This window comes from Bubalus kerabau, chromosome 6 (genome assembly GCF_029407905.1).
Source record: "Bubalus kerabau isolate K-KA32 ecotype Philippines breed swamp buffalo chromosome 6, PCC_UOA_SB_1v2, whole genome shotgun sequence".
Classification (NCBI taxonomy): Eukaryota; Metazoa; Chordata; class Mammalia; order Artiodactyla; family Bovidae; genus Bubalus; species Bubalus kerabau.
In genome coordinates this window covers 108,919,490-108,947,434 of record NC_073629.1, presented here as the reverse complement: position 1 = coordinate 108,947,434, position 27,945 = coordinate 108,919,490, and the positions used below count along the sequence as shown (strand labels likewise).

General features: G+C 46.0%; 2 protein-coding genes across 3 annotated transcripts in view; one reads left to right on the top strand and one right to left on the bottom strand.

The window, feature by feature from the left end:
• CDCA8 (cell division cycle associated 8) overlaps positions 1–27,945 on the top strand; it is a 176,662-nt gene that overhangs the window by 43,421 nt on the left and 105,296 nt on the right. The gene's annotated exons all lie outside the window — the stretch shown is intronic.
• Positions 624–25,089, bottom strand: GNL2 (G protein nucleolar 2). 2 transcript variants are annotated; one of them, XM_055586349.1, is made up of 16 exons: positions 24,829–25,089; positions 23,058–23,142; positions 21,770–21,864; positions 20,067–20,206; positions 16,854–17,038; positions 14,051–14,117; positions 12,982–13,140; positions 12,334–12,447; positions 8,600–8,728; positions 7,756–7,860; positions 6,820–6,978; positions 6,493–6,606; positions 3,114–3,574; positions 2,700–2,785; positions 1,512–1,597; positions 624–824 (listed from the first exon to the last, which is right to left on the bottom strand). In XM_055586349.1, the coding sequence occupies exons 1-16, from the start codon at positions 24,890–24,892 to the stop codon at positions 672–674; spliced, it is 2,202 nt and encodes a 733-aa protein (XP_055442324.1). In that variant the 5' UTR covers positions 24,893–25,089; the 3' UTR covers positions 624–671. The 2 variants fall into 2 exon arrangements, with proteins under 2 accessions (XP_055442324.1, XP_055442325.1); XM_055586350.1 differs by lacking the exons at positions 20,067–20,206; positions 24,829–25,089 and having other exon boundaries at positions 23,058–23,082.

Below are 27,945 nucleotides of genomic sequence, written 5' to 3'. Positions count from 1 at the left end.
AGAGCTGTGTTCCACTGAGTCCAACAAGCCCTCTATACTTTCATCTCAAATCTAAAGTCACAGCTTTTGCCCTCATCCAGGTGTCCCAAGGCACCAGCCCCTAGATTCCACTAAAACAGCCTGTCTGTGCTCCGTTATCTTCATGGGAAAGAGCTGTGGTCACGGAGATGTTCTAGATCCACAACTCCTTGACTGTAAAGCAGTCATGTCCTAACTGGGTTCTCCTAACAGACCCAATGAGGAACACTGCAAGCTGCTGTGGCTTTTTCTTCGTATTTTAAAGCCTAGGCTCTGTACACAACATCCATAATATTAAAACAAAAAACAGTTCTATTCCAAACTAAACCGCTCATTGCTAGTACAAAATAAATACCACACTCCGTATTTTCTAGACCTCGGCCCTGTTTCTGTCAGACCCCTGTTTCATGCCAGGGTTATACTCTTAGGACTCAGAGGACTAACTCATTCGTCAGGAGTTCGAGTGGACTCCATCACTGAAATCCTCGGGGGTGAGGAGTTCTCTTTACTCTCACTAGTACTGGTGGGTGGTTTCAACTGTCCAATCTCAGAACAGATGCATCATGGCCTTTGAAATGCCAACTGGGCATGAAGAAAATGAACAGTTTCTAGTTGCGAATCTTCATATAATTTAATAGACAACTTTTAACACGTTACTGCTTATGTTTGGCTTTCTTGTGTCTGTGTTTCTGCCCTTCTGAGTCGGTGGTCTTCTTTTTGTTCCTGTTCCTATTCTTCACGTTGTGTGTTTCATAGTAGCGTACGCCGACTTTTCTAGATCGCTGCTGCCGTGCTTCTCGCCTCCTCTGTAAAAAATGGCACACACACCAAGAAGGGAAAAAAACCAATCAAACAAATGCTGGAAGGCATAAAGAGGCCCCTCTGTTTCTCTGTGCTCCGTTCCCACGCGGCTCCCACGAGTACTGGCGGCAGCACGGACGAGGGAGGCTTCACCTCCCAGACTCAAGCCTGCACCTCCTCTGTAGCTTGTGACAACTCCGAGTGACAGGCTGTGATGCGGCCCAACCCTCAGCCAACGCCCGAATCTTTTCTCTGCACTCCTGCCAAGTGGTCCTCGGGTCTAAGGCTGGACACTCATTACAAGCTCGCCACCTCCCAAAGGGGACCCTCCAGCTCTCGAGAGCCTGGTTACAGAGCTGAGCTTCACGGACGGCAGCAATCTGTCTGCCTACACAACTCGGCTTGTCATGTGTCATTTCCCTGAGGCCACGTAAACCCAGCATTCTTTCCAATAGCAGTCCGCGAGTTTGAGGACACTGATTGGCATTCTTGAAACAAGACATACATTCAGCTGACCTTCATGCAGTCAAGGTCAACTCTTGATCCTATTTCACTGACCCCAACCAGGTCACTTAGGACTGGGGTTCCCTGACTTAAACTCTAGAGCATTAATTTCATAAAGTGTGAGTTGTAAGAAATGGACTTCCCCGCTCTACTCTATACTGGGTGATGCTGAAGACCAAAACACGTGCCTCCTTAGATGTAAGCGTCCTGCGAGTTTTGTCTGGCTGCTCCTCTTCCCTCTGGGCCTTCCTCTTCTTTCCCTTTTTGGGAGGTGCTGGAAACGAAACACGAACACACACAGAAAAGAAATGGGAATTTTTAATTTAAAATGTGCCTGTGAATCCTAAAGTGGGAATGAGCTTGATATGCTGGAGGAGGAAGGCAGAAGGCCGGTGTGAACACAGAGTGGTGTGAAACACGGATAAAATCAGGACGAGGCCAGGAGGCTGCCAGATCGGGGGCAGGGGTGGGGGTGTGCTCCCAGGCCTCCAGTTTATCTTGAAAACATACTCGATGTAGAAGTTATTAGAATGACTGCATAAAGAATAAATATATGAACCATCTGCCCGCCCGAAGAAAATCTGTCTTTGGATCCACCCTTAGATTCCAAGTTTAATAATGTATTCTTTTTAGAGGAAGTTTCTTGAATTACCAATTTAACCCCAAGAAATGTGCAGAATAAAAACACGATAAGGACTCCCCTGAGAGCTCAGTTGGTAAAGAATCCGCCTGCAGTGCACAAGACCCGTTGGATTCCTAGGTCAGGAAGATCCACTGGGGAAGGGATAAGCTACCCACTCCAGTACTGCTGGGCTTTTCCCTTGTGGTTCAGCTGGTAAAGAATCTGCCTGCAATGCGGGAGACCTGAGTATGATCCCTGGGCTGGGAAGATCCCCTGGAGAAGGGAAAGGCTACCCTCTCCAGTATTCTGTCCTGGAGAATTCCATGGACAGTATAGTCCATGGGTTCACAGAATTGGACACGACTGGGTTGAAGGGTTCAATCCCTGATCTGGGAGGATCCCACAGGCCATGCGGCAATTAAGCCTTGCACCACAACTACTGAGCTGGAGCTCTACAACAACAGAAACCATCAAAATGAGAACCTATGCATTGCAACGATGAGGAGCCACCGCTCGCCACAACTAGGGAGAGCCTAATAGCAGCAATGAAGACCCAAAGCAGCCATAAAAGATGTTTTTAAAAAAAGATAAAGACAATTTGTGTGATAAATAGTAAGTGGAACCAAGATAATTTGCCAGATATGATAACTATCAGGATGACAGTACAAAAGATAATTCCCGAGATGAAACTTAAATTTCCCAAAGTTTTGAAGATGTATATCGCATCTACCTGATTTCAGTAATTTAACTGTACCTGTATCATCTACATCTTCTTCAGCTTTTCTTTTTTTTTGTCCTTCGGATTTTGCAAAAACCATTTCACTCAGTCCCTTGGATATCCTAAAAGGGAAGAGTCAGATAATGAAACCGTCTGACATTTCCCTCCACTGCCCACAGCCCACACAAACGTGAGGATGCTGACAAGCTCCCAGATGAAAGAAACCTGCTCCTCTTCATGTGGTTAACGCCACTGGTAGAAGCAACACCATTTCTGCAGCCCCTGGACATTTGTAAAAGACCCAACCACTACGCTTCTCAAGGTTCAGGCAGCTGTACATTTAAAAAATGTATAGCAACACCTTCCCCTACCCTATAAAAAACTCCTTATGGCAAGTTTCTGGGAAAATGAATAAGCACACAGCAATCTGTGAGATCAAGAGGACACTACCTGATTGCTGAAAACTTCTTAGCTTTGGCTTTGTTTAAAAACCTCTGGTACTTGGCAATCTTTTCATCCAGGGCTTGAATAACGGCCTTAGTGGTGCGTCCCACGTGTTCCTCCTCGGACTCTGCATAAGACTCGTCCTCATCGTCTCCTGGGTACTCCTGTTCCTCTTCCTCCTCCTCCCTCTCCGCAGAAAGGCTCTCCAGCTCATCATCGATATCGGACATCTCCAGAGGAACCAGATCATCCCCAGAAAACTGAGGCGCAACGTTGATCTTGCCAAAGTTCTGCCGGACCCGCGCCAGAATCTGCTGCATTTCTGAATCGATGCCACAGTGCCGGGGCTCCTCTTTTTCCTTCTCGAGGATGGATTCCGACTCCTCACCTACTGTTTCTGTGTCTTTCTCTCCTGGGTTGTTCTGGGTTGTTTCTGCGGCAACTTCCAAAGATGAGGAGGATGGAAGCTAATCAGGACAGAAGGGTGGGGGTGGAAGAGAAATGGAATCGGAAAATGAAAACTCAATTTCTTTTTTTATTTTGTTACATTGGAGTACAGTTGATTAACGGTGTTGTGTTAGTTTCAGGTGTAGAACCGAGTGATTCAGTTACACATATACTTGTATCTCTTCTTTTTCAAAAAATTTTCCCAATTTATAATACTGTGCAGAAGTCCCTGCTGAATTTCTGAACTTACACATCATGCTCTCAAACAAGGCAGGCCTCTTCTCAGGACCAAGGCAAAGTGTCAAAAAAACATGCACGTCTCAGTCATGTTGTTAATGTAGCATTTAGTCAATGTGCACTAAGCCCTGAACCCAGCATAGAGGATGAGAGGAATACAGCTACGCTCCAAAAGGGTGCATCAACTCAGAGTACTCAGCCATCAAAACCAAAACCACTAGACACTGTGGACACAGGAGGTTGCCTACACCATCCCTGAGGACTGAAGGATCAGGGCTGCTGAGAAAGCACGTCCCCAGGGAGCACACACCCCAGGGGAAGAATGGAGGCCCAACAGAACGCTGAGGGCCCAGGAGGTGCTAGTTTAGAAAGTGCTGAGGGTGGAGGAGAGGCACCGAGGAAGCGCTGCGCAAGAGGAGTGGGAGGAAACGGAAGGTTCAGAACCAGCCCTGAGGTGGTGAACACTCAGATGCCAGGCATGTTTTGGGGAAGGGGCAGAAGGAAACGTGGGCTGGCAGTGTGAGGCCTCATGTAGTGCCACTGGGCACTCAGAGCTGAGGCTGGAAGAACCCATGGGATTTTCCAAAGGCGAGGTGGCTGCACAAAGCACTAAATACATCAGGAATCCATGAAATTCAGGAAACAGTATACAAAATTCCTACATATGCTTTCATGTTTTTCTGTTGAGGTAGATTTTTAGCTTTGGGATTCTCAAGGGAGTTTCTGCCATCACCAAAAAGAGAGAAGGGCAAGTCACAGAGCGGGGAAAACTGACTGTCTCAACTTAACAGCTAGACATGGAGGAAGAGTTAGAGAAAACCCCACCGTTTCCACACACATGGAGGCAAAGATGGTCTCCTTGGGCCAGAGGCCTCAGCCCCGCCAGCCACAGTGCTGCCCACCCCGTGGCTGCCCTCCAGAACCAGGGCACATCGGGCTCCCCTTGCCTCAGTTGTTAGGGGATACCGCTCCCGACACCTGGAACCTCTCCTGTGACATCCATGGAGCTCCTGCTTCAGGTTACCAAGGTCTCCCCTAAAAGGCCCCTTCCCCAGAGGCCATCCCTAACCACCTCACTTACAAAGCACTCCTGTCTCCCACAAACCCTCAACCTGGTTTAGTTTCCCTCATGGCAATCGGTACATCCTGACATCACATATTTATCTGTGTACTACGTGTCTTCCAATAGTGTAATAAAAATATGCATTTGGCCTTTGACCCCCAGTTCCTGGCACAAGAGCTCCTAAAACCTTTGGTGTCTCTTGTTATTCTTAGTAAGTCCCTCTGCCCCAATTCAGTTAACGCTAGTGAGATAACCGTGCTAGGACCCAGCTTCAGACTAGGAGCGGCCACCGATCCCAAGCAACTGCTGACAAGGCTGGAAATTGAGTTCAATCACTGACGGCTACTGAGCCTGTCAACTGCACCTGTGTAAGGAAGCCTCTGGGCTGGTAAGCGCCCTGACGTGCTGAGAGCGTGGCCTGCCTGGAGAGGGTGTGGACACTCCATGCCACCCTCCACCCCATAGGTGCCCTATGCACCTGACATTCGGCTATTCCTGTCTTTTATTTTTTATAACAAACCAGTAATCACAAGCAAATCACTTTCCTGAGTTCTGCAAGTCCTTTCAGCAAATGATCACACATGGGAAGCCCTGAATTCGTAGTCAGCTGGGCAGATGTGTGGGTAGCCTGAGAATGCCATCTATCCTGGCACATGAAGTGGGGGCAGTCTTGTGGGATTTCAGCCCTTAACCTGTGCGGTGTGCACTAACTCTGGCAGTTACCCAGCTGGTGTCCGGAGCTTGCATAACAGGTACAGAAAGATGAAGCCTATCTGGGATCAGCAAACACCAGGTACCCCTCCACTGGCACATGGACATGGACATGTGTGTGCGCGCGTGTACAGGAGGGCAGGGCCCTGTCCTGCAGTACTGGTTGTCTGGTGGATTTAGGGGGAGAGGAGAAAAGGTTGAGTAACATCAGTTTCAGGTATGTTGATTTTGAAATGCTGGAGAAAATATTCAAACGGAAATTTCTAGCTGACAATGGAAACTCTGGGACTGGAGCCAAGTGAGAGGATATCAGAGAAATATGGACCCCAAAGACTGGCATGAAGCAAAACTTAAAGCCATCTCTTCAAGAGACTTGGCTGAGCTCTGAAGAAGACCCTAGAAATAGAAAACCAAAGTGCCCAAGTTGGAGTCTTGCGCAGCCCACTGCCGGGAGAGAGACATGGAATGGTTGGGAAGCTTCTCAGGGTAGCTCAGAGCCCCCAGACCTAAGGCTTTCCCTGAGCATCCACTGTACCACTCTCCTTTCCCGCCTGATCACGAGCTTCCTGAGGGCAAGGACCATGCTATCTAATCCCGTGCTCCCAGTGCCCAGCACCTGGCTGGGCTTGTGAAACAAAACAAACCTTGGAAACGTCTCTGTTCTTCCAGCAGAAGACTAGACATTGAAGCTGTAAGCGAGCACTCGCATGTAATGAGCTCTCCTCCTTCAAAGCCCTGAAGACTGGCATTTACACGCAGTCTCCTATCACACCTCTACTTCCAGGTAACCCCCCACAAGGTCACAGCCAGTGGCACCTGGGGAGACACTGCAGTTCAAAGTTATACCCCAAAGGAAGATGACTGCAGTCCAAAGACATGCGGGTCAGTAACCCCACTTCCAGAGAGGTGGGTCCACCCTTGTCTTACCTCGGGGGCTGCTGGGGGTTCTGCATTGGGCGGCTTGACAAAGAAAGGAATTCGGCCCCTCTGCCAGTCATTGAGGACCATCTTCCCCACAGTCCGCAGGTCGGGCTCTCCACCCTGAAACATTGCAGAAAGATGCCCGATTCAAACAACCAAGCCGCCTCCCGCTTTGGTGGCACGTCGCTGTCCCAGCTGTCCGTCACCACCTTGCCGAGGTTCATACTTCACACTGCTCACACACATGTATCAAAAAAAAAAGGTCCACACCACACATTGTGCACACAGGCCTGAAGCAGGTCCCAGTCTGAATTCTCACAAACCTTGGCTCACCTTTAATAACTTCCCTGTCCGGAAAGCTAGCTTCTCCAGAAAGTCCTCAGCGTTCTCCCAAGAATCAATCTTGTATGTCTTGCTGATATATTCTGGTTTTGCTCGTTCAAGTACAGCACCAATGTGGTCTTCAGGAGTCTTAATTTTTTCAACTTGAACCTAAATGTTGAAGGGAAAGCTCCTGCTTACAAACTTCAGTATGGAAAGAGTGAAGCTCCGCGTGCTCTTTGTAGTCATGTCTGAAAATAGATTTCAACGCCTCAAAGCACTCGAGCCCGGAGGTGATGAGACATGGTTGGCTGGAAGGAGCGCCATGGAGAGCCAACCGCAGCCGGGAACCCGGAACCCCGCTCTAATCTGGCTCTAATCCGGCTCACCACAAACGGATGGCACGGCTTCCGCAAGCACCTTAAACTCAGAATGCTTTGTGCTACTGACTTGCAGAAATGGTTAAAAGTCTGCCGATTCCAGGACACAAAGAGAAGGGGATAAATAGTTTAAGGAAGGAGGGGAGGAACCGTCCAGGATGTATATAGCCAGAAACACTGGCAAAGGTTAAGTGGAATCATTTAAAGCTCTCGGTTGTCTTCAGAAACAAGTGAGGAAATGACCGAGTTCCAAAATGACTCAATCCATAAACCCACGAAGATGAATTATTGCTAAACATAAACAGGCCCTGCTTCCCTCTGGATCCCGTGTGTAAACGACAAACGCTCTTGTGGGATGACGTTGACCAGATATGCCCTTCAGCATCCTCAAACAGGCTGAAGTGGAACAGAGAGGCCGCCCTGTTCAGTGTCATGTTCCTCTAGTCTGGCCAGACAGGCTGACCCCAAGCTGCCTGCTGAATGAGTAAAAAGCAGAGGTCTCCAGAGCTCCCCACAGCACGCTCCCCTCAAAGGCAAACAAAGAGCCTCCCGGGACCAAAATACTCACGACTCCTTTCAGCACAATGTCCGTCTCCGAGTCCTCGGAGGGGTAAACCACACCCGGACAGTCGATGAGGAAGATCCGACGCATCAAGGTAATGTACTGCCAGACCTAAAAGCAGAGACTTCCGTTTCTGACTGCTCCGGGTCAGTCCCGGAGGGGTTTCACGAAGCCCTGATGCTCACCGAACAAGAGAGGGGGCTGGGGCTGGGGGTCAGGTACGGAGGTGGTCATAGAGCAGCAGCCTGCTAGGTAATGAAGCTCCAAAGCCCCTCCTCTGTATGCCACGCACGAGGCACTTCCACGAGGCATAAACTATAGTTTCCATCAGCTAAGCGTCTAAAAATAATGCAGAGGCAGGCTCTCCATCCAGGATTGTGCAATGACGTCCAGTAAAGCTTTCTCTGACGTCTCTAAAAGTGCTTCTGGAAGCTTCACGCTGCTTGGCCCCAGTTCCTTTCAGCAGAACCATGCTGCACCCCACACTCCGTGTTCCAGGGCAGGCCCCCTACCCAACACAGTCTATCTTAAACTTGAATTTTCTTTCTTAAGCCAGACACCAAATTTTCTCTAGTTTTGTTTATCAAAGCAAAAGGTTGGAGTGACAAGAAAACAAGACTCAAGTGGCACACAGCAAACCATGGCAAAAGCAGGCAGTGGCGCACAGAGTACTCTTAGTCTTATCAAAAGGGCAGACACAGCTCCAGGACATCGCCACCTGCGACAAGGAGGCCAAACTCCCAGCGGAAATCTTCATCCGAGAGAGGCAGACAGACATGTCCGTGTCCTGAATTACCACCCTCCGTGGGAAATAAGTCAGAGTAAATAAGACCCCTTGAGCCAGATGTACCTTTGTTTCACCTGCGATGGGGGCCACGTTGCAGACCTTCTTGGAGCGCAGTGTGTTTATCACAGAGCTCTTGCCAACGTTTGGATAGCCAATGAACCCCACACTGATCTGCTTCTTGTCGGTGTGCAACTGTTCAAAGAAAAGAATACACGCCACACACACCAGAGTGAGCGTCCTGGGACAAACAGGTTGTGTTCCTTTGCTGCCATAAAGAATACAGTACAAAACTACCGACGCGACTTGGTTTAAAGCCCAGACACGCACCACCAGCCTATTCTGAGTGGGCTGCATACACATCCTCATTAATAAATCAGAGGTGAGTCGGCGCCTCAGTCACTCATGTGAGGCTATTCTTGAATGTTTTAAGGTTGAAAGTATGTAGGCTGAGAAACAAAGAAAGAAACAGCTCGTTAGTCATCAGTTTAGAAGAATGCTGTCCACTGATACAATGTCTTCAGGGAGAACCTTAGCAGATGTACCAATCCCATGACCCACCCCTCCTCTTCTCTGCATACCACATTTTGCATTTTCACTGCCAAAGACAAACGGCAAAAGAAAAGAAAGGCAGTCTCAAAAGCTAGATAGCTGGATGAGAGTCTCAAGGAGGCAGAGCTCAAGAACAGTCTACAAATCAATGGGGGCTTCTGACTAGAGACAGAGGACTGAACATCCATGATTGCCTCACTCCCTCCACAAACCCCCTAGAACCACAGCAGTGAGAATTCACACACACACCCTCACACCCACAGAGCCAATAGCAGTGTGAATTCACATCCCCTCCACCCCCATGCCTGGTCCCCAGAGAGCCAAACACATAAAACAGAAGCATGAGCTAGAGATGAGACAAAACAAACTAATGTGTGATGTTAACAGAATATTACCAGTTAAAAAGCAGTATCTAACTTGACCCACTACAAAATATGAAAGCTACGTGGCTGCAAAGGTAGAAAAACTAAAAACGCAGCAAATACACTGCAAAATGCAGTGAATACAGGCCTTGGGAACAGGCAGTACAGTCCTCTCTAAGGCTGGGACTCAAATCCAGAGGACTGACCAGTGGACTGTCTGTACAGACAGTCACACCTCTCCTTCCCCTGCCCAGCACAGGCGTCCCAACTTCTCTGCCCCGGAGTCTTAGGAGACAATAACTGTTTTGGAACCCTGTATGTCTGAAAATATTCCTAATTTTCAGGCCTGACAAGGACCCTAGATTTAGACATGACAGTTGCTGAAAGCAAGTGTTCAACGTCTAAATACTGAATAGGGCAACTCCAGGCCCCTACTCCCACTGCACTCCTAGAATCCTGGCAACTAAGTCCACACACCCCCAAGCTGGAGACAGGAAGACTCCCTTCTAGGGAAACTCACAGGTCCAGGAGTAAGATCTACAGACGGGGACATCCTTGATGAGTCAGTGGACAGGGCTCAGCACTTCCACTGCAAGGGGCACAGGTCTGATCCCTGGTCAGGGATCCAAGATTCTGCATGCTGCATGGGGCAGCTAAAATAATAATAAGAATAGACCTACAGAGAGCAACATCTAGAATGCCCTCCAACAAAATTCTGTTTCTTCCCAGTCACCCTACGGTAAAGCCTCTCAACAAGCCTACCCCCTGCATAAAGCTTCTATAGCCTTTTTTTTTTTGGTGGCTCACTCTTAAACATGAATGGAGAACCAAGAGTAAGCAGACACTGCAAGTGTGACTCTAGTAGAAAAGACAGGAAAACCACAACCTGGAGGCGACAGTGTCAGCGCAGGAAAATGTGGAGGACAATCCCCAATACCACTATCCTCATCGTCCTCAGACAGAGAAGCCAGTGAATCCAGGAAACAAAAACAGGCTGTTAAAGTGGGGAGGGCGACTGGGAGTTAAATAAGAGCTTTCGGAAGTTAAACATTAAAAGGGAGAGGCAAAACATTTCATGATAGAAGAACTAAATGACTGAATCAAGGTAACTGCCCAGAAAATTGGACAAAATGTCATAAATGTACTGAAGCAAAGAAAATTCAACAATTGGGACTTCCCTGGCAGTGCAGTGGTTAGAACTCTGCACACCCACTGCAGGGGCATGGGTTCGCTCCCTGGTCGGGGAACTAAAACCCCGCAAGCCACGTGGCAAGGCCAAAAATAAAAACAAAGAAGATTCAATGTGGTACCTTCAACATTCTAAGAACAAATGGTGTGAGGGTAGAATGAAGAAATTTGCAGAAGGCAAGGTCTCAAAAAAATGTTCCCCCAAAGTACTCTTCCTCAGAAAGCTTTTGGAAAACACATTTCATCAAAAAGAAGGAATAAACCAAGAAAGAAAAGAGATTCAATGAACAAGGGAGTCAACACAGGAAACAGCCATATGAATTCTCAGATGATGGTGAAAGATCCCAGGAAGACCCGGCAGCAGTTTGGGATGTGGCCCCACCTGGACGGGAGATGCTGGACACTCTGAAAGTTTCCACGCTATCAAGGATTTGGTGACACATCAGTGACAAAGCGGAGCTACTTAACACCAGATAAAACTGAAGGTCCTATTAGAAAGGAATTATAATCATAGCATTGTGGATCAGCAGGGACTGACACTTCAGTCATAATACTGTAAACACTGAGCAAATAGTAGTTTAACCAAATGCCGTACAAGGACACAGGAAGTGGGGAGAGAGGACGGGGTAAGAAACCTAACTCTCATTTTCCACAGCAGGAGCTTAACAAACACATAAAACTGAGCAGGGTGGGGAACGAAGAAACAAACTCATCAGATCAGATCAGTCAGATCAGTCGCTCAGTCGTGTCCGACTCTTTGCGACCCCATGAATTGCAGCATGCCAGGCCTCCCTGTCCATCACCAACTCCCGGAGTTCACTCAGACTCATGTCCATCGAGTCAGTGATGCCATCCAGCCATCTCATCCTCTGTTGTCCCCTTCTCCTCTTGCCCCCAATCCCTCCCAGCATCAGAGTCTTTTCCAATGAGTCAACTCTTCGCATGAGGTGGCCAAAGTACTGGAGTTTCAGCTTTAGCATCATTCCTTCCAAAGAAATCCCAGGGCTGATCTCCTTTAGAATGGACTGGTTGGATCTCCTTGCAGTGCAAGAGACTCTCAAGAGTCTTCTCCAACACCACAGTTCAAAAACATCAATTCTTCGGCGCCACCATCAATTTAAACTCATAAGTGTGTACAAAAACATGGAAGAAAATGCCAGAAGTAACAGCCATGAATTTCTTCTGGGAAGCAAGGAAGGGTAGGACAGAGGTCATGTATCCTTTGTTAGAAGCCAGGTAAGATGAACTGAACTCATGAATATAGAGTCACAGGTGCAGAACAGGAAATTTTGAGAAGGTCTGCTTTCAGGGCCTCCCTGAGGAACTAGTATCTGACCAGGGATCAGAGGCTGGAGTCCAGCAGAGTCCCTTCTAGGCAGAGGGGAGAGAATGCATGGCCCAGGAGCCCAGAGTGGAGACAGTGTTAGGAGGGGGCAGGTCATCAACCCGAGCAGAGGGTGGACCATTCGACTCCAGGGACATGGCAGAAAGCAAAGCAACGTTCGTCGGGGAAGGGGGTACAGGCTGAGCTAGAGAACATCTGAGGATCCCCTGAGGCTCTGTGAGTGTTTACATCTCCGGAACACACCATCCTCACTACCAAGAAGATGTAGGAGGTGAGACACACTCTGGGAAGAGAACTTCTCACACCAACCCACAGCCTTCCAACTCCAGGAGGGGCAGGCCAGGTTTCGATACCTTTCCAAACTGCCGCAGAAGCTGAATAAACGCTCCTTTGCCAAAGGGATTAGTAAGACTCGCATGAAAAGCAAGTGTCGGGTAATCCTGGGAGAGGACGGCAACCCATCGTTTCTAAAGGGAGACAAGAAAGAAGCTGGTAAATTGGAAGTTGTTTATTTACAGCACAGGAAGAACCAGAGAGTGAATGGCAGGACGGTGCTTCACATACACAGCTGTCCAAGGAAAATGCTAGCTGTACCTCTTTGAAATATTTTTTCAAGTATGACAGTTGATGCTGTTTTTTGTCTTATAAACACAAAACAGTATTCCCAAAATGCCTTCACTGTTACTAAATGCAATTAACCTAACATAATGTGAAACGGGCCAGGGGCTGCAGCTGCCGCCCCTTCTAAAGGGCCCACACCAGTCCTCCTGTGGGCACTGCGGCTGTGCCACTGCCAACCATCAGGGATCAAAGGTAACTGCCCATCATCAATGAAGCCCATTTGAGTTTTGCTCTCAGTGAAGACACCTCAGTAACTACAACCTCAACAGTGCAACACTTTATCTGCTGCCCCAAATCCTAGTAATCACGACACCTACTTATTCATGGATAACGAGCCACGTGGCCTTGGTTATCTGTTTTGCATTAGCAGCTGTACTTACCGTTGCCCAGGTTGGAACAAGGTCACATTTGTTAAGAACAAAAATGAGATGTTTCCAGGGTTTCTCTTTTTTCAGGTAAGTCTCAATGTGAGGGGAACGTGTACCCATTGGATCTCTAGCATCAAGAACTTGAACCACAACATCTGAGGAATCTATCACCTGCAAATTCAAAGAAGAAAAAGTGATTTGCTACAGTAGTACAAAGGCAAAATGAAAGCGAGAAGGCATTTAAGGGAACCTGGGAAAAATAAAGCAATAACACGGATAACCTCTCAACAGTCTTAGGAGGAGGGCAGGTTGTAGCCAATCGCAAAACCCAGTAGTCAGTATTCTAAAAAGTGTTTTTCATCCTGTGGGTATCTGAAACTTGTCAAAATTTCAAGCAGAACTGGCTTGGATGAAACCAGTCTATTTCACGACTGCTATGCAATAGTGAGTAGAATCATTTATTTCTTAAACCTCTAAGTTTCCTGTTATAAGTGTTATGTATTTTACCAAAAAGCTAAAAAATTTAGTTTGCCTTCATGGTACTAATTTCATTATGTTACCGTTTAATTACGTGACTATACTTGAAAGATTTTGTTACTGAGAACACTACTCAAATTCAGCTCAGCTAGTTGAATAGCACTGGACCAGGACTCAGGAGACACAAAGCCGCCTGCACCAACCACCTGGGTGAGCTGGGGAAGGTACTCAAGCTTTCTAGACCTGCATTCTCTTCTGTAAAACAAGAGGGCTGGACTAAGGAATTTAAAAATTTTCATGCAGCTCTAACAAATATAATAAATCTCAGTAGGAATATCATTTTAGCAGGCAATCCAAAGAAATGTCAATACAAACAGAGAATATATGAATCCATGTAATCTGGCTGTTACTATTATGTTAGTAATAAAGAAAAACGCAGTTATCTAAAACAACAGTAGTATATGCAAAGTCATATCCATCCTGGTTTCTCCATGGAGAGAGGATGGATGGATGGACAGAGCATCAGTAGGTCCAAGTCTGTTTTCTCACATAAGATCATGAAGGCCAAAGGAAACACTCAATGAGAGAAACTTTAAAGTCTTACCTTGTAGAGCTCACCCCATATTCTTTTAGACTGTCCCTTTTTAAATATCTCTTCTTGGGCTTCATTTCTAAATAAGAAAGCAACCAAAGTGAGCAACTGATGCACTATAACGATTAAAAGGATATTTTAAGGAAAAATCAATCACGTGCTCAGGGAACAGGGTATCAGGACTAGTTGTTATCAACATTGGTAATGATTAGAGAAATGCAAATTGTAACTACAATGAGGTATATCTCACACCAGTCAGAATGGCCATCATCAACAAGTTTACAAAAAATAAATGCTGGAGAGGGTTTTGAGAAAAAGGACCTCTCCGACACTGTTCATGGAAATGTAAATTGATACAGCCACTATGGAGAACAGTATGTGGGTTCCGTAAAAAACTAAAAAACAGAGAAAATATATCTAGAGAACAGAGAAAATATGTATCTAGAGAAAATTGTAATTCAAAAGGATGGATGAACCTCAGTATTCAATGCAGCACTATCCACAATAGCCAGGATGTGGAAGCAACCTCCATGTCCACTGACAGAGGAACAGATAAAGAAGATGTGGTACATATATACAATGGACTACTACTCAGCCATAAAAAGGAACAAAATAGTGCCATATGCAGAGATGTGGATGTACCCAGAGACTGTCATACAGACTGAAGTAAGACAGAAAGAGATAAATATTGTGTAATATTGCTTGTGCGTAGAATCTATAAAAATGGTACATATGAATTTATTTGCAAAGCAGAAACAGAGTCACAGATGTGGAAAACAAACTTATGGTTACCAAGTAGGGAAAGGGGGGTGGGATGAACTGGGAGATTGGGATAGACATATATATACTACTATGTATAATACAGATAACGACATGAGAACCTCCTACATATAGCACAGGGAACTCTACTTAAAGCTCTGTGGTGGGACTTCCCTGGTGGTCCAGTGGTTAAGAATCTGCCCTGCAAAGCACGGGATGTGAGTTTAACCCCTGATCGGGGAACTAAGATCCCACATGCTGTGGGCAGCTAAGCCCAGGTGACAGTTACTGAGCCCACGAGCTGTAACTACTGAAGCCTGCGTGCCCCAGAGTCCATTCTCCACAGTGAGATAAGCCCCCACAGTGAGAAGCCTGCACGCCGCAACCAGAGAGACGCCTCCACTCACCACACCAGAGAAAGGCCAAGTGCAGCAACCAAGACCCAGTGCAGCAAACATAAATGATAAATATATATATAAAAAAAATTTTAAGAGGCAGCTATAATTTAGGCAGTCTGTCACAGAGAATTATGAAAAGACAATCAGCAGGACCTGAAATGTAATTCACATGCCACAGCTCCAAAAGAGAGTGAAACTTTGCTGGTAAGGTTGAGAATCTGTTTACTAGCCTCAAAGATATTTACCCAATGTCTCTGGCACAAAAAAAATAGTTTTATGTTTCCCCTATTGCTGACTGAGGGCTTCCCTGGTGGCTCAGATAGTAAAGAATCTGCCTGCAATGCTGGAGACCCAGGTTCAATTCCTGGGTGGGGAAGACCCCTTGGAGAAGGGAATGGCCATCCATTCCAGTATTTTTGCCTAGAGAATTCCATGGACAGAGGAGCCTGGTGGGCTACAGTCCATGGGGTTGCAAAGAGTCGGATATGATTGAGAACTAACATTATTGCTGACTGTACCTTTTTGAGGTAGAAAAAATTCAAATCAGCAAAAACATACAAAGTTCAAAAAGCTCTAGGAAAAAATGAACTTGCTGCCTCTTCCTGCTTGGTCTCAAGTAGCTCGACTTTACCTCCAGGAGTCCCAGGGTTAGCGATGGGTGGAGGACAGCACCAAGGCGGTGGCGCTGATGCAGGGACGGCACATTTCCACCAGTGTGCCTGAGGGACGCGGGAGGGGGCACCGGGAGCGCCAGACTGGAAGACCCTTTCCGGAGGGCAATGGGGCAGCCACCGATCAAAAACCTGCCTACTCTTGGACACTGTCCTTTCCCCTAAGAATTTATCCTTGGGGGGCAATTCAGGATGAGAAAGAACTAGTCACACTAGCATTTTACCCTACAATTGTCTACCACAGGGGAAAACTTTGAACAGTATAAAATCTCCAAACGTGGAACTGGCCACGACAAAAACCTGCTCTGATGTGAAACATTCTGAAGGAGATCAGCCCTGGGATTTCTTTGGAAGGAATGATGCTAAAGCTGAAACTCCAGTACTTTGGCCACCTCAGGCGAAGAGTTGATTCACTGGAAAAGACCCTGATACTGGGAGGGATTGGGGGCAGGAGGAGAAGGGGACGACAGAGGATGAGATGGCTGGATGGCATCACTGACTCGATGGACATGAGTCTGGGTGAACTCCGGGAGTTGGTGATGGACAGGGAGGCCTGGCGTGCTGCAATTCATGGGGTCGTGACAAGTCGGACACGACTGAGCGACTGATCTGATCTGATCTGATAGTCACCAAAATATTAATAACAACAGAGGTGGTGGAATTAGGGGTTCTTCTTTTCTTTCTACTGCATTTCCAATTTAACTATATTTTTAAAAATTGCCTGTGACAGAATATACTGCTATTATTACGAAGAAAGTGTCACTTATTTTTATTTGGGGAGATTAAGAGGCCAATAGTAAATCATCTACCTTAAATTATCTTCCATCTGGCCCCAACCAATTTCACTAATTTTTCTAGTATAAGGGAAGAGGCTAACTCCATCTATGAGATAAGTCACTGAGCTTCTTGCAGGTAAATAACTGTATAGAAGATATCTGTTTTACAAAAGAGCAAATGCTGACATGTGCACGAACTTCAAAACAGTACCTCACACCAGTGTCTTCAGCTACCAAGTCACGATCCTTGCCCTGGTCATAGCTCTCAGTGGATGTTTCTGCATTTTCTATAAGTGACTGCATATCACTTGCAAATAAATTTGGCCGCTTCCTCTGCGCTTTGGGGCCAAATGTTGTTTCGAAGCTTTCAGTATCAAGGATGTGCACCTTTGCATTCTAAAGAGAAAGGAGAATTATAGGTAATGCTAAACAAAGCACAGAGAAAAAGCAAAAAGTTCAAAACCTACCCAGGAAAGGCTTTCTGCTCTCATTTTCACAAAGCTCAACCCATACCAAAATATGTAACATGAATACAGCCTGACTTCTCATCAGAAATGCTTATTTAAATAGCAAACACACTTGTTCCCCTCTTCTTCAAGTTCTGTAAGCTTCCTTGGAGAAATACAAAATACAAATAATCAAAGCAAATATGAATAGCTGTGTGTAAGACTTGCCAAACCTCAGCTTTATTTCATTTATCATAAACTTTTAGTCAAATGTAATTAAGGCTACAAAACTGAAAATTAGCTTCTCTTTTCTAACCCCCTTTTCCTCTTAAAGTTTTCAAACAAGTGCATAAAATTCGCCAAATTCACAGATTTTGTCAAGGACAATCATACTCAAATTTGTGTTTTTTTTTTAAACCAACTGTAAATGCCAACTTTTTCCTGGAAGTTAATTTCCTTCATGGCTAAAAGGAATTGCTTGTTTTGTAAGATGCATTTTAGTTTCAGATAACATTTTCCCTAATTTAGGTAACATTTTTTATTAAATGCACATGGAAAGTCTTCAGATGAAAAACATCTAGCAAAACTCCAAAATAATAGTTTAGATGTGATAAAAGGAACCTGATCCTAACTAGAATTTGATGTGCCTATAAAGGAGTTACGAGCAGAGGAATTTTTGAAGCAGGATGAAAGTCACAGTCTGGGTTAGGATCTATCACATAACAGTATGTTATTAATAGCCAGCAGAGAATATTCTCCGTTTTTAAAAAAAAATCACCTTCTGTCCTCAGTATAGGCTCCTGTATAAGCACCAGCTACTAAATTCAGAAGACAAAACAACCCCATGGCTTCTAAACAGAATCCCCTCCAACTCCTAAAGATCCTTAAGATATTATCATTTTCTCAGAGTCTCTAACCCATCTCTTGGTTTACTTTTACTCACTACACTCCAACAAGGGAACATCCCCACACAAAACAGTCACACTTCACATGAAAACTAGGTTCTAAAGTCACTGGGAAAATTATGACCAAAATTATCCTTAAAAATCTCTTAGCCTATAAAATACAGTACACCTGGATCTGTGTCTGTAAACCTATACCTCAGGAAGTACAATGTAGTGATATGCAGGGTACAATAAAATACACAAAGTACATTACAGTATTTTGACTGTAGTATTGCTATAGAAACATAGTAATTATTATGCACATATAGGTGAATGTGCAAAAGTTAAAAGTACATCTGATTTGACTACGTATGTGCGTGCGTGTGTGAGCTCAGTCACGCTCGACTCTGTGCAACTCCATGGACGCCAGTCTGCCAGGCTCCTGTCCACGGGCCTGGGCTGCACTGTGCGGCACATCTCAGAATCAGATTTTATACTGAGCATGGACACTGCGGTGGTGCAGTGGCAAAGAAGCCACTTGCCAATGCACGAGATGCAACAGACTTGAGTTTGATCCCTGGGCTGGGAAGATCCCCTGTAGAAGGAAATGGTAACCCACTCCAATATTCTTGCCTGGGAAATCCCTTGGACAGAGGAGCCTGGAGGGCTGTAGTCCACAGGGTCTCAGAGTCAGACATGACTGAGCGACTGAGCACACACAAACACACGCAAGGTTTGTCAAGGCCACAGCAGGAAACTTGCCAGTTACTCTGAGTACCTGCACCAAAATACAAGCTGGCCGCTGCAGCCACGGGCCCTCCGATCTTCACCACCAGACATTTACACACTGCATTTTAAAAACACCGAACAACTGGCATGTGCAACAAAGCAATAAATCCACAATAGAGCTTCTCTGTTCTTCTCATAAACAGGACTCAACAGTTTGTTAAAAGATGGCTTTAGGGAGAACAGACAGAGAGAACAAGAGAAATGAGCAACTTGTCTGTGTTTCACGAATTACACCCATGTGTTTCCCTGACAGAAAACAGTCACTCTGCTAATAGGTGCCATTCTTCTAGTCCATCATAGAACAAAGTGTAACTGACAAAACCCGAGGCAATAACCAGGCCCTGGGTTTTATTCTGTTCTGCAAGTAAACACTTCTCTTTGAACTGTTTAATTCTTGTATGTATGTCAATGTTTTCTTCCCCTCCTGATGCTGGAACCGAAGCTCTGTGCTGTAACTGATGGATATTTGGGGAAATTACTATTCAGTTCATGTAAAAACGTGCAGGCAAGCTTTAGGCCACTTCTCTGGTTCCCTGTGAAACTCACTCCACTCGAGCCAGATTCAGTCCTTACTGCACTTTGAACTTCATCAATTTTAACAACCAATCTGACAAGTACCCTTTCCTTCAGGGGACGAGACTCTTCAAGGAACTCACTGAAGCTGAAAGTACTCAACACCAAAGTCTCCTTTCCTACCAACCCAGTCCTAATTCTACATTTCCCCAAAGTTTGATGCAATTACCACTTAAACCAGTTTGCCTGCAAAAACTTTTAAAAATGGTATTGGTGATAGCCATGATCTGCTGCCGCTGCTGCTACTAAGTCGCTTCAGTCGTGTCCGACTCTTTGAGACCCCATGGACTACAGCCTACCAGGCTCCTCCATCCATGGGATTTTCCCGGCAAGAGTACTGGAGTGGGGTGCCATTGCCTTCTCCGAGCCATGATCTATTTAGCTCTAATTAAGTGGCGGCCTAAGTGCTTGCTTTGTGCCAAGAGCCTTAGTGGATTTTTCATCTGCATCCAATCACCCAGGAAAGTGGAAGCTCACAGAGACACCCAAGGCCACAGAAAGGGCCACAGCAAAAAGGTTAAAAGTCAGGCCTGTACTCTGGTCCACCATGCTATCGAACCTCTCTGACAGAATTCAGTTCATGCTAAAGGTGAGACCTTTAATAACGGCGAAAGGAGAAGTCTCAGAAAGCTCACCAGTACTGCATCAGGCACTATTCTCTATAGAAAAAGCAAGAGCTAAATATGGTAGAGAGGGATCTGTGTTGTCTGCCAGGGACACCCTCTGTCTTACATGTGGCCGGATTCGATCATGGAGAAGAGACATGGGTAACTTGCTTTGCTTCATGACAACTTTGTATGGATCCTTCAAGACTGTGTCCATTTCCTCTTGAAATTTTTGTAATGATGACTGCTTAATCACACGTGTATTTCCTGTTTTACAAAAGAATGTTGCTGTTTAATAAATTGCTCCTTATTGCTTTTGCCTCCATCTTCCCAGTGACACAGTGAAAGGCAAGATTTTTAAACTGCCCTCACTTACCCGAACACCTGACACATCTACCCTAAAGCCATTTTCAAACTTAAAAGGAAAAAACCAAAAAACACAAAAACTGCCTCTTGCACTCATATACAACGAACTAAATCACCAACCCAGACACACAAAGGGTTTCAGTGGTTTTCCAAGTCCAATTTCCTGACTGGACAAAACTGAAAAATTAACATCACTGAATGGAACTGAGATTTGACAGATGCCCCACTTCCGGCTAGACGTGGCAAAGAAATTTGGAGCCAATCACAGCTGATCAGGTAGTGTACGCAGAGAATCCCAGCACAGCACCTCCTAAGAGTCATAGCTCCTGTTTTGATTAAGAAAGCTTGAAGGAACTTTTACAGTAACCAACCAAGCCCTGCAAGGAAACAAAATAAAACTAGGTAACACCTCCCGGAGCACACCTTGGAAGTGAGAGACTTGGAAGTGTGAGACTCAAAGGCACACCGCGGCACACATGCCAAACCCCAGGGGAAGACCACGCCAGCGGGGATGGCGACAGCGACAGCAGCTAATGCTCCTACTGTACGGCTTGCTGGGCACTATTCTAGACACTTATTCATCACCTGTTAACTCACTCAATTACCACAGCAGACCTACAAAACAGGTGCTCTTTCTGTCTTCATTTTGCAGATGGAAAACTGACAAGCACCCTTAAGAACTTGCTCACGGTCCCAGACAGGGTAGAATGAGGACTCGCACCCAGGAGGTCTGGATCTAGAGTCACAGGACCTTGCCACGTGCTAAAGGCCTCTTCTCTAGGACACTTTCCTGTGCTGCAGTTTTCTAGGGGATACCCGTCCCACCCAGAGATGTTTCGAGATGTTCAAGGACAGTTCAAACACCAGGCAAACAATGCCAGGCCCCCTGACATGTCCATACAGCTGGCAGCGCTGAGGGAAAGGCTGAGAGCCCCAACGGAGATGAACGTGGGGTTTCCAAAGGAAGAAACCCTGCCTCCCCACTGCCTCTGGAGCCAGCTACTCGCTCCCGGGAAGGACTAAGAGGTCCTTTCACTGTCACTCAGCCCAAACACAACTGCACTGAGATAAAGGGTTTCAGAGGAACTCCAGGCTAAAGGCAGACACACCTCAAGGCGCCTCCCAAACAGGCATCTCTCCAGGCGATCAGAAATTAGAAGAGGAACACAGGAGCACTCCGAGATCTGTGAATGCTAGTCATAAAGGATGATCTCGTCTGTCTAAGAGGTTCACTCTCAGAGAACAATGATGAGCTCTTTTCAAAAGAGGAAGCCATTTATGAAAGCCACCGGTACCACTTTTCTCTGCATTTTTCCCATGGCAGGGGCTTCTTACCTCATTCCTTTCTCACACTGTCCTTGACAGTTTCCCAAAACCCCAACACCTTTTAGACACCTGAACATTCTACCCTTTCCCACACAGTGCACATTTTCTAGGGCAAAAGTAGCAGAGGATCACACTCACCAAACCACTTAATGTTTGGTTCCACTCTTGCCACTGTGCCAGAAGCCACCGTTGACTGATACTGCAGAGGCTTAATCACTTTACCACGGCTGTTCCTAAATGAAGGAAACAAAAGATATGGGTTGAGGACAGAAGAAAGACAAGGGCAAATTTCGCTTTACAGAATACCCTTTCCAACAAAAGGGCCTCTTCCCCCCACTACCCACCCCCCTGCCACTTTCCTGGTTTTAAGTGATCATGAAATACAGATTTTGGTAAACAAAAAGTCCTTCAACATTCAAAATAGATGGCCCCAAGCCATTTAACCTCTTGCAACAGAGCATGTAATGATTTTTGCTCGATGAATAACAACTAATGCCCGTGTTTAAAAATCTGTTTACTGTTTGCTTTTAAATAAAAAGTCACATACTTGAGCCTTTTTAGGATACTCATTTAAAGGCTGGTTTAAATGAATTTTGAGTAGAGGGTGATTTATGCTGGAACTCGAAATTCTAAAACAAACTGCAGAGTAGGTGACTAAAGCAGATTAAGTTCACTGACTTTGTGTTTTAGACACATCTTTTGGAACGATGAAGAATCCAATCACCAAACAAATTAAGACCAGCTCACAAAACGTCAGAGTCAGCAAGTCCCTGTGGTCGAGGCTGCCTCAGCAGAACTCAGAGTTGTGATGAGTGTTCAAGTCCCACAGCGTGGTAATCTAAAGTCTGGCCTTAAAAAACAACTTTTTTGGCTGCTTTCATGACACTGCCCTATATGCTTTGTTCAAGAAAAGCAGATTTCTATCTGATGGACATTTACCCTGAGATGTAACACACGATTTGTGGAGGCCGAAGCTGTGAGGAACAGGGCTATTGTAGGGTAAGGACTATGACATGATCACTATTTCACCACTCACTACCCATGTCTCTAATTCAAAATTCACAGTTGATCATATAAAACAGTATTTGAAAACACGATCAGCTGAACAAATGTTGAGTGCCTGCTCCAGGCAAAGCATCAGGAAGATTCTGTATGATTCTGACACATAACTGTTCCTAATGTACCAGTTTCTTAATCTCTTAATGTTTGATCTTAGTTTAATCAACAGCAAAGTAGACAGTAATTCTTGCTTTACATCTCAGAGAGAAAGAGAAGGACAAATTAGGATAGCAATGCTGGCTTGGTATCACATTTGGGGGTGCCTATTTGGGGAAAGTGGGGGTGGGAATATCAAGGGCTTCACAGGTGCAGCTACAAGTCCAGGGCAGGAAGGGAAGAGGGAGGGGACAACAGTGTCCAGGCTCACCTGCGCTCCTTCTGTCTGTACATATTCAGGCGTCGAATTGTGGCCCGGTCCCTCATGTTGTGGCCTCCTGCTCCCTGCACTCGATCTAGGAAACACAAGAGCAGTCTGCACACTGTTTGATAACCAACAAGTCTAACTATAGCCATTGCTTTAAGCACACCAACCAGTTCATTGAAAGTAGGCAAGCTGCCATCTCAGTGCAAAATCTCCACTTTCTCCACGTGTTGCTCCAACAGAATCATTCCTGGAAGCTACATGGTATGACAAAGCTGACCTAATCTTGACTCCTCCGTAGGACTGTTTTGAAAATGGTAACAGGTAATGTTTCTGAGCACTCGTTATGGCACTGTGCTATCCATATTAGAGGCATCGTCTTATAATCCATACAATAATCCTATAAGGAGGGACACATTATCCCCATTGTGCAGGTTAAGAAACTGAGGCACAGTGGGCAGCCATCCTGTACAAAGACAAAGATGGCACAGACAGAATTTGAACAAAAGCACTGGATCACCATCTCTGCTCTTAACCACTAAGATGCCTACGTCTGGGTCTCAGTTGAACAAATACTGAGTACCTGCTCCAGGAAAAGCACTGTGAAGGTTCTGTACGATTCTGATACCTAAGTGTTCCCAATGTACCAGGTTCTTAATTTCCTAATGCTTGATCTTAGTTTATTCAACAGAAAAATAGACAGTAATTTTTGCCTTACACCTCAGAGAGAAAGAGAAAGACAAACTAGCATAGTAATACTAGCTTCACATTTGGGGATGCCTTCCCTGGTGGGCTACAGTCCACAGGGTTGCAGAGTCAGATGTGACTATCAACTGAGCATCAAGTCGCCTGTCTACTCCTGAAGTCAGGCGGTAGAAAACAGGCTGAAACCACAGGACTGGTGGCTCAGCTCACTAAGGTGTCAACTGTGAGAAGCCACTTCCCCTATATTGGCTCAGTCTCTTCACCTATAACATCATGATCTCTAAGGGCCTTTTCAGGCTTAATACTGTAAGATGCCAGTCTACACAAACTGAATAATTTAGCAGCAGTCCAGGGAAAATATTCAACATGAATTAAAACCAAAACCTTTAAGCCATATTTTAATATGTTTGATTAACTAAACCCAAATGGCAAGGACTCTCACAAGGGCTATCTTGTTCATTCCGTGGTGGAACCTCAAAATTCATACACATCTCCAAAAACATCTTTCCTGACACAACTATATTTACTTATCTGTAACGTTTTCTATGCACTTGGACGACCCCAAGAGCTAAATCTACAGTCCTTTTCTCATTTAAACGGCCAAAGGTAAGGTGGCAGGCAAGTGTGGCCAAGTATAAAAGGCCAGTTGGGTCGGTCTACATCACTTTTATCTGACTTTATCTAACTTACTTCTAGCAATTCCTTGAGCTGTACTCATACAAGACTGACCTATACTGGGGGAGGGGCTTCAACACCCGACACACAGGAAAACAAGAAAAGGTCAAATTTAAGTGCCCTTCCAACTCTGAGCTTCCCAGTCTCACCTTGGAGACTCCCCAAGGCTGCCAGGCCTGAGAGTTCCCTTTCCCGGCTTCAGACCTGGTGCCCGGCATCTACCCTTAACAGGCGCGCAAGACTCAGTCCTCCTCAGTGCCTCTGAACAAGGAATCACCTTCTCCCTTCTCATACCCAAAGGCCACAGTGCTTGAAGTCAATCCAAGCAAGGCCACTCGGGTTCCCTAACCCCAAGCTTCCTCAAAGCCCCACCCTCCGCAAGCCCAGCCGCCCGTACCGGGATTTGTGCTGGCATTAGAGGGGTTGATAGTGCTCCGTCCTTTGTACTTGGGCTTCACCATCTTGCCGACAGGACTGGTACCAGACCGTTGGGCTCGGCCTGCGTGGGGTACAAAAGCTCGTAACTTCCCGAAGCGGACCAAGGAAACTCGCGCGAACCACGCTGGACCGCGTGTGCGGGACGACGTCACTTCCGCTCGCACTCTTCTTTCCCCTGCGCGACTTCCTGCGATCGCGAGGAGCGCGCCGCCGCACTCTTAGCTCCGCCCCCACCCCGCCTCTTAGACATTGCCCAGCGTCGAGCCCCGCCCCTCTCACTCCCTAGCAACCGCCAAGCTGCCCTCCGTAGCAACCACCCAGTTGCGGCCTAGAACTCCTAGGTTTAAGAGTCCTGCCTGCAAACGTAGATGCCCCTTCCTAAGCCAATGACGCAAGCTTAAGTTTAATTATCTTCTGAATTTGTCCTCTAAGCCCTTCCAAAAGTGGCCGACTACCCAACAGCCAAATACCAATCAGAACTTGTCATCCCTCAGAAAACTCCACTAGCGTATCATCACTCTCAGGGTTAAAGGAGAAAAAGAGAAACTCAAACTCTTTGCTATCCCTACAGAATTTTGAGTGATCTGGTCCCTGCCTACTTATTTTACCTCATTTGTACCTTCCTCCCTCTGGTCATTTTCGCTGAATGTTCCTTCTGCCTGAATCATTATTTCCCTAAACCTTTGCATGGCTACTTCCTTCCGGTCATTCAGGCCTCAGCTCAAATGTCATCTACAAGTAAGGTTGCAAGATTTAGCAAATAAAAATACAGGATGCTTAATTAAATTTGAATTTCAGACAAGCAATGCAATAATACATTTTAGTATAAATATGTCCCATGTAATATTTGGGACATACTGCAAGGAGATCCTGGAGAAGGCAGTGACACCCCACTCCAGCACTCTTGCCTGGAAAATCCCATGGATGGAGGAGCCTGGTAGGCTGCAGTCCGTGGGGTCGCTAAGAGTCGGACAGGACTGAGCGACTTCACTTTCACTTTTCACTTTCATGCATTGGAGAAGGAAATGGCAACCCATTCCAGTGTTCTCGCCTGGAGAATCCCAGGGACAGGGGAGCCTGGTGAGCTGCCGTCTATGGGGTCGCACAGAGTCGGACACGACTGAAGCGACTTAGCAGCAGCAGCAAGGAGATCCAACCAGTCCATTCTGAAGGAGATCAGCCCTGGGATTTCTTTGGAAGGAATGATGCTAAAGCTGAAACTCCAGTACTTTGGCCACCTCATGCGAAGAGTTGACTCATTGGAAAAGACTCTGATGCTGGGAGGAATTGGGGGCAGGAGGAGAAGGGGACGACAGAGGATGAGATGGCTGGATGGCATCACTGACTCGATGGATGTGGGTCTGAGTGAACTCTGGGAGTTGGTGATGGACAGGGAGGCCTGGCATGCTGCGATTCATGGGGTCGCAAAGAGTCGGACACGACTGAGCGACTGGACTGAACTGAACTGTACTAAAAAAATTCATTCTTTATGTGAAATTCAGATGTGATTGGGAAGACTTCCTTGGTGGTCCCAGTGGTTAAGAATTCGCCTGCCAATGTAGGAGACACAGGTTCAAGCCCTGGTCTGGGAAGATTTCACATGCTATGGGGCAACTAAGCCCATATACCACAATTACTGAGCCTGCACTCTACAGCCCACGCTCCAAAAAAGCCACTGCAATGAGAAGCCCACTCTCAGCTACTAGGGAAAGCCCACATGCAGCAATGAAGACCCTGCTGCTAAGTCACTTCAGTCATGTCCGACTCTGTGCGACCCCATAGACGGCGGCCCACCAGGCTCCCCCATACCTGGGATTCTCCAGGCGAGAACACTGGAGTGGGCTGACATTTCCTTCTCCAATGCATGAAAGCGAAAAGTGAAAGTGAAGTCGCTGAGTCTTGTCCGACTCTTAGCAACCCCATGGACTGCGGCCCACCAGGCTCCTCCGTCCTTGGGATTTTCCAGGCAAGAGTGCTGGAGTGGGGTGCCATTGCCTTCTCCGAATGAAGACCCAGGGCAACCAAAAATAAATAAATTAATTAAATTTTTAAAATCATTACATGATTTAATTAAAATCATGAACATGATTTAATTAAAAAATATGATAGGGTTGTTGTTGTTCAGTTGCTCAGTCATGTCCGACTCTTTGCGATCCCATGGACTACAGCACGCCAGGCTTCCCTGTCTTTCACCATCTTCCAGAGCTTGCTCAAATTCGTGTTCATTGAGTCAATGATGCCATCCAACCAACTCATCCTCTGTTGTCCCTTTCTCCTCCTGCCCTCAATCTTTCCCAGCATCAGGGTCTTTTTCAATGAGTTGGCTTTTTGCATCAGGTGGCCAAAGTATTGGAGCTTCAGCTTCAACATCAGTCCCCTCAATGAATATTCAGGATTAACTTTCTTTCGGATTGATTGGTTTGATCTCCTTGCAGTCCAAGGGACTCTCAAGAGTCTTCTCCCACACCACACTTCAAAAGCATTGAAGCTGTTTAGCTTTCTTTGTGGTCCAACTCTCACATCCATACATGACTACTGGAAAAACCAGAGCTTTGACTAGACAGACCTTTTTCGGCAAAGTAATGTCTCTGCTTTGTAATATGCTGTCTGGGTTTGTCATAGCTTTTCTTCCAAGGAGAAAGCATCTTTTAATTTCATGGCTGCAGTCACCATCTGCAGTGATTCTGGAGCCCAAGAAAATAAAGTCTGTCACTGTTTCCATTGTTCCCCCATCTATTTGCCATGAGGTGATGGCGAATGATTGGGTATCCTGTATTTTATCCAGCAACTCTTCCTCCTAGGGTAAGTTTCCAGTCTAACCTGTCTAAATCACAATCTCTCACTCTTCTGCAGTTATTCTGGTATGGCATTCTGTTCTGTTTACTTCATGGCATTTATTACTAGCTGAAATTATTTTATTTACAAGTTTATCAGTTGCTTCCCCAAAACGAGAATGTAAGCATCTTGAGAGCAGGGACCTTGAAAATTTGTTCACCACTGTGTCTTCAAGACTTCGAAAGGCATTTGAAACAAAGCAAGGACTAAAAAAATATTCACTGAAGTAAGGAATGAATAA

Coding starts and splice junctions, on each gene's coding strand:
- GNL2 (XM_055586349.1), bottom strand. CDS start 24,892: ATGGTGAAGCCCAAGTACAAAGGACGGAGCACTATCAACCCCTCTAAT. Junction 17,039..20,066: donor ATGATCGAATCCGGCCACAT/GTAAGACAGAGG, acceptor CTTTCTCTTTAG/AATGCAAAGGTGCACATCCT. Junction 2,786..3,113: donor AAGAAGTTTTCAGCAATCAG/GTAGTGTCCTCT, acceptor CTTCCCTTTTAG/GATATCCAAGGGACTGAGTG.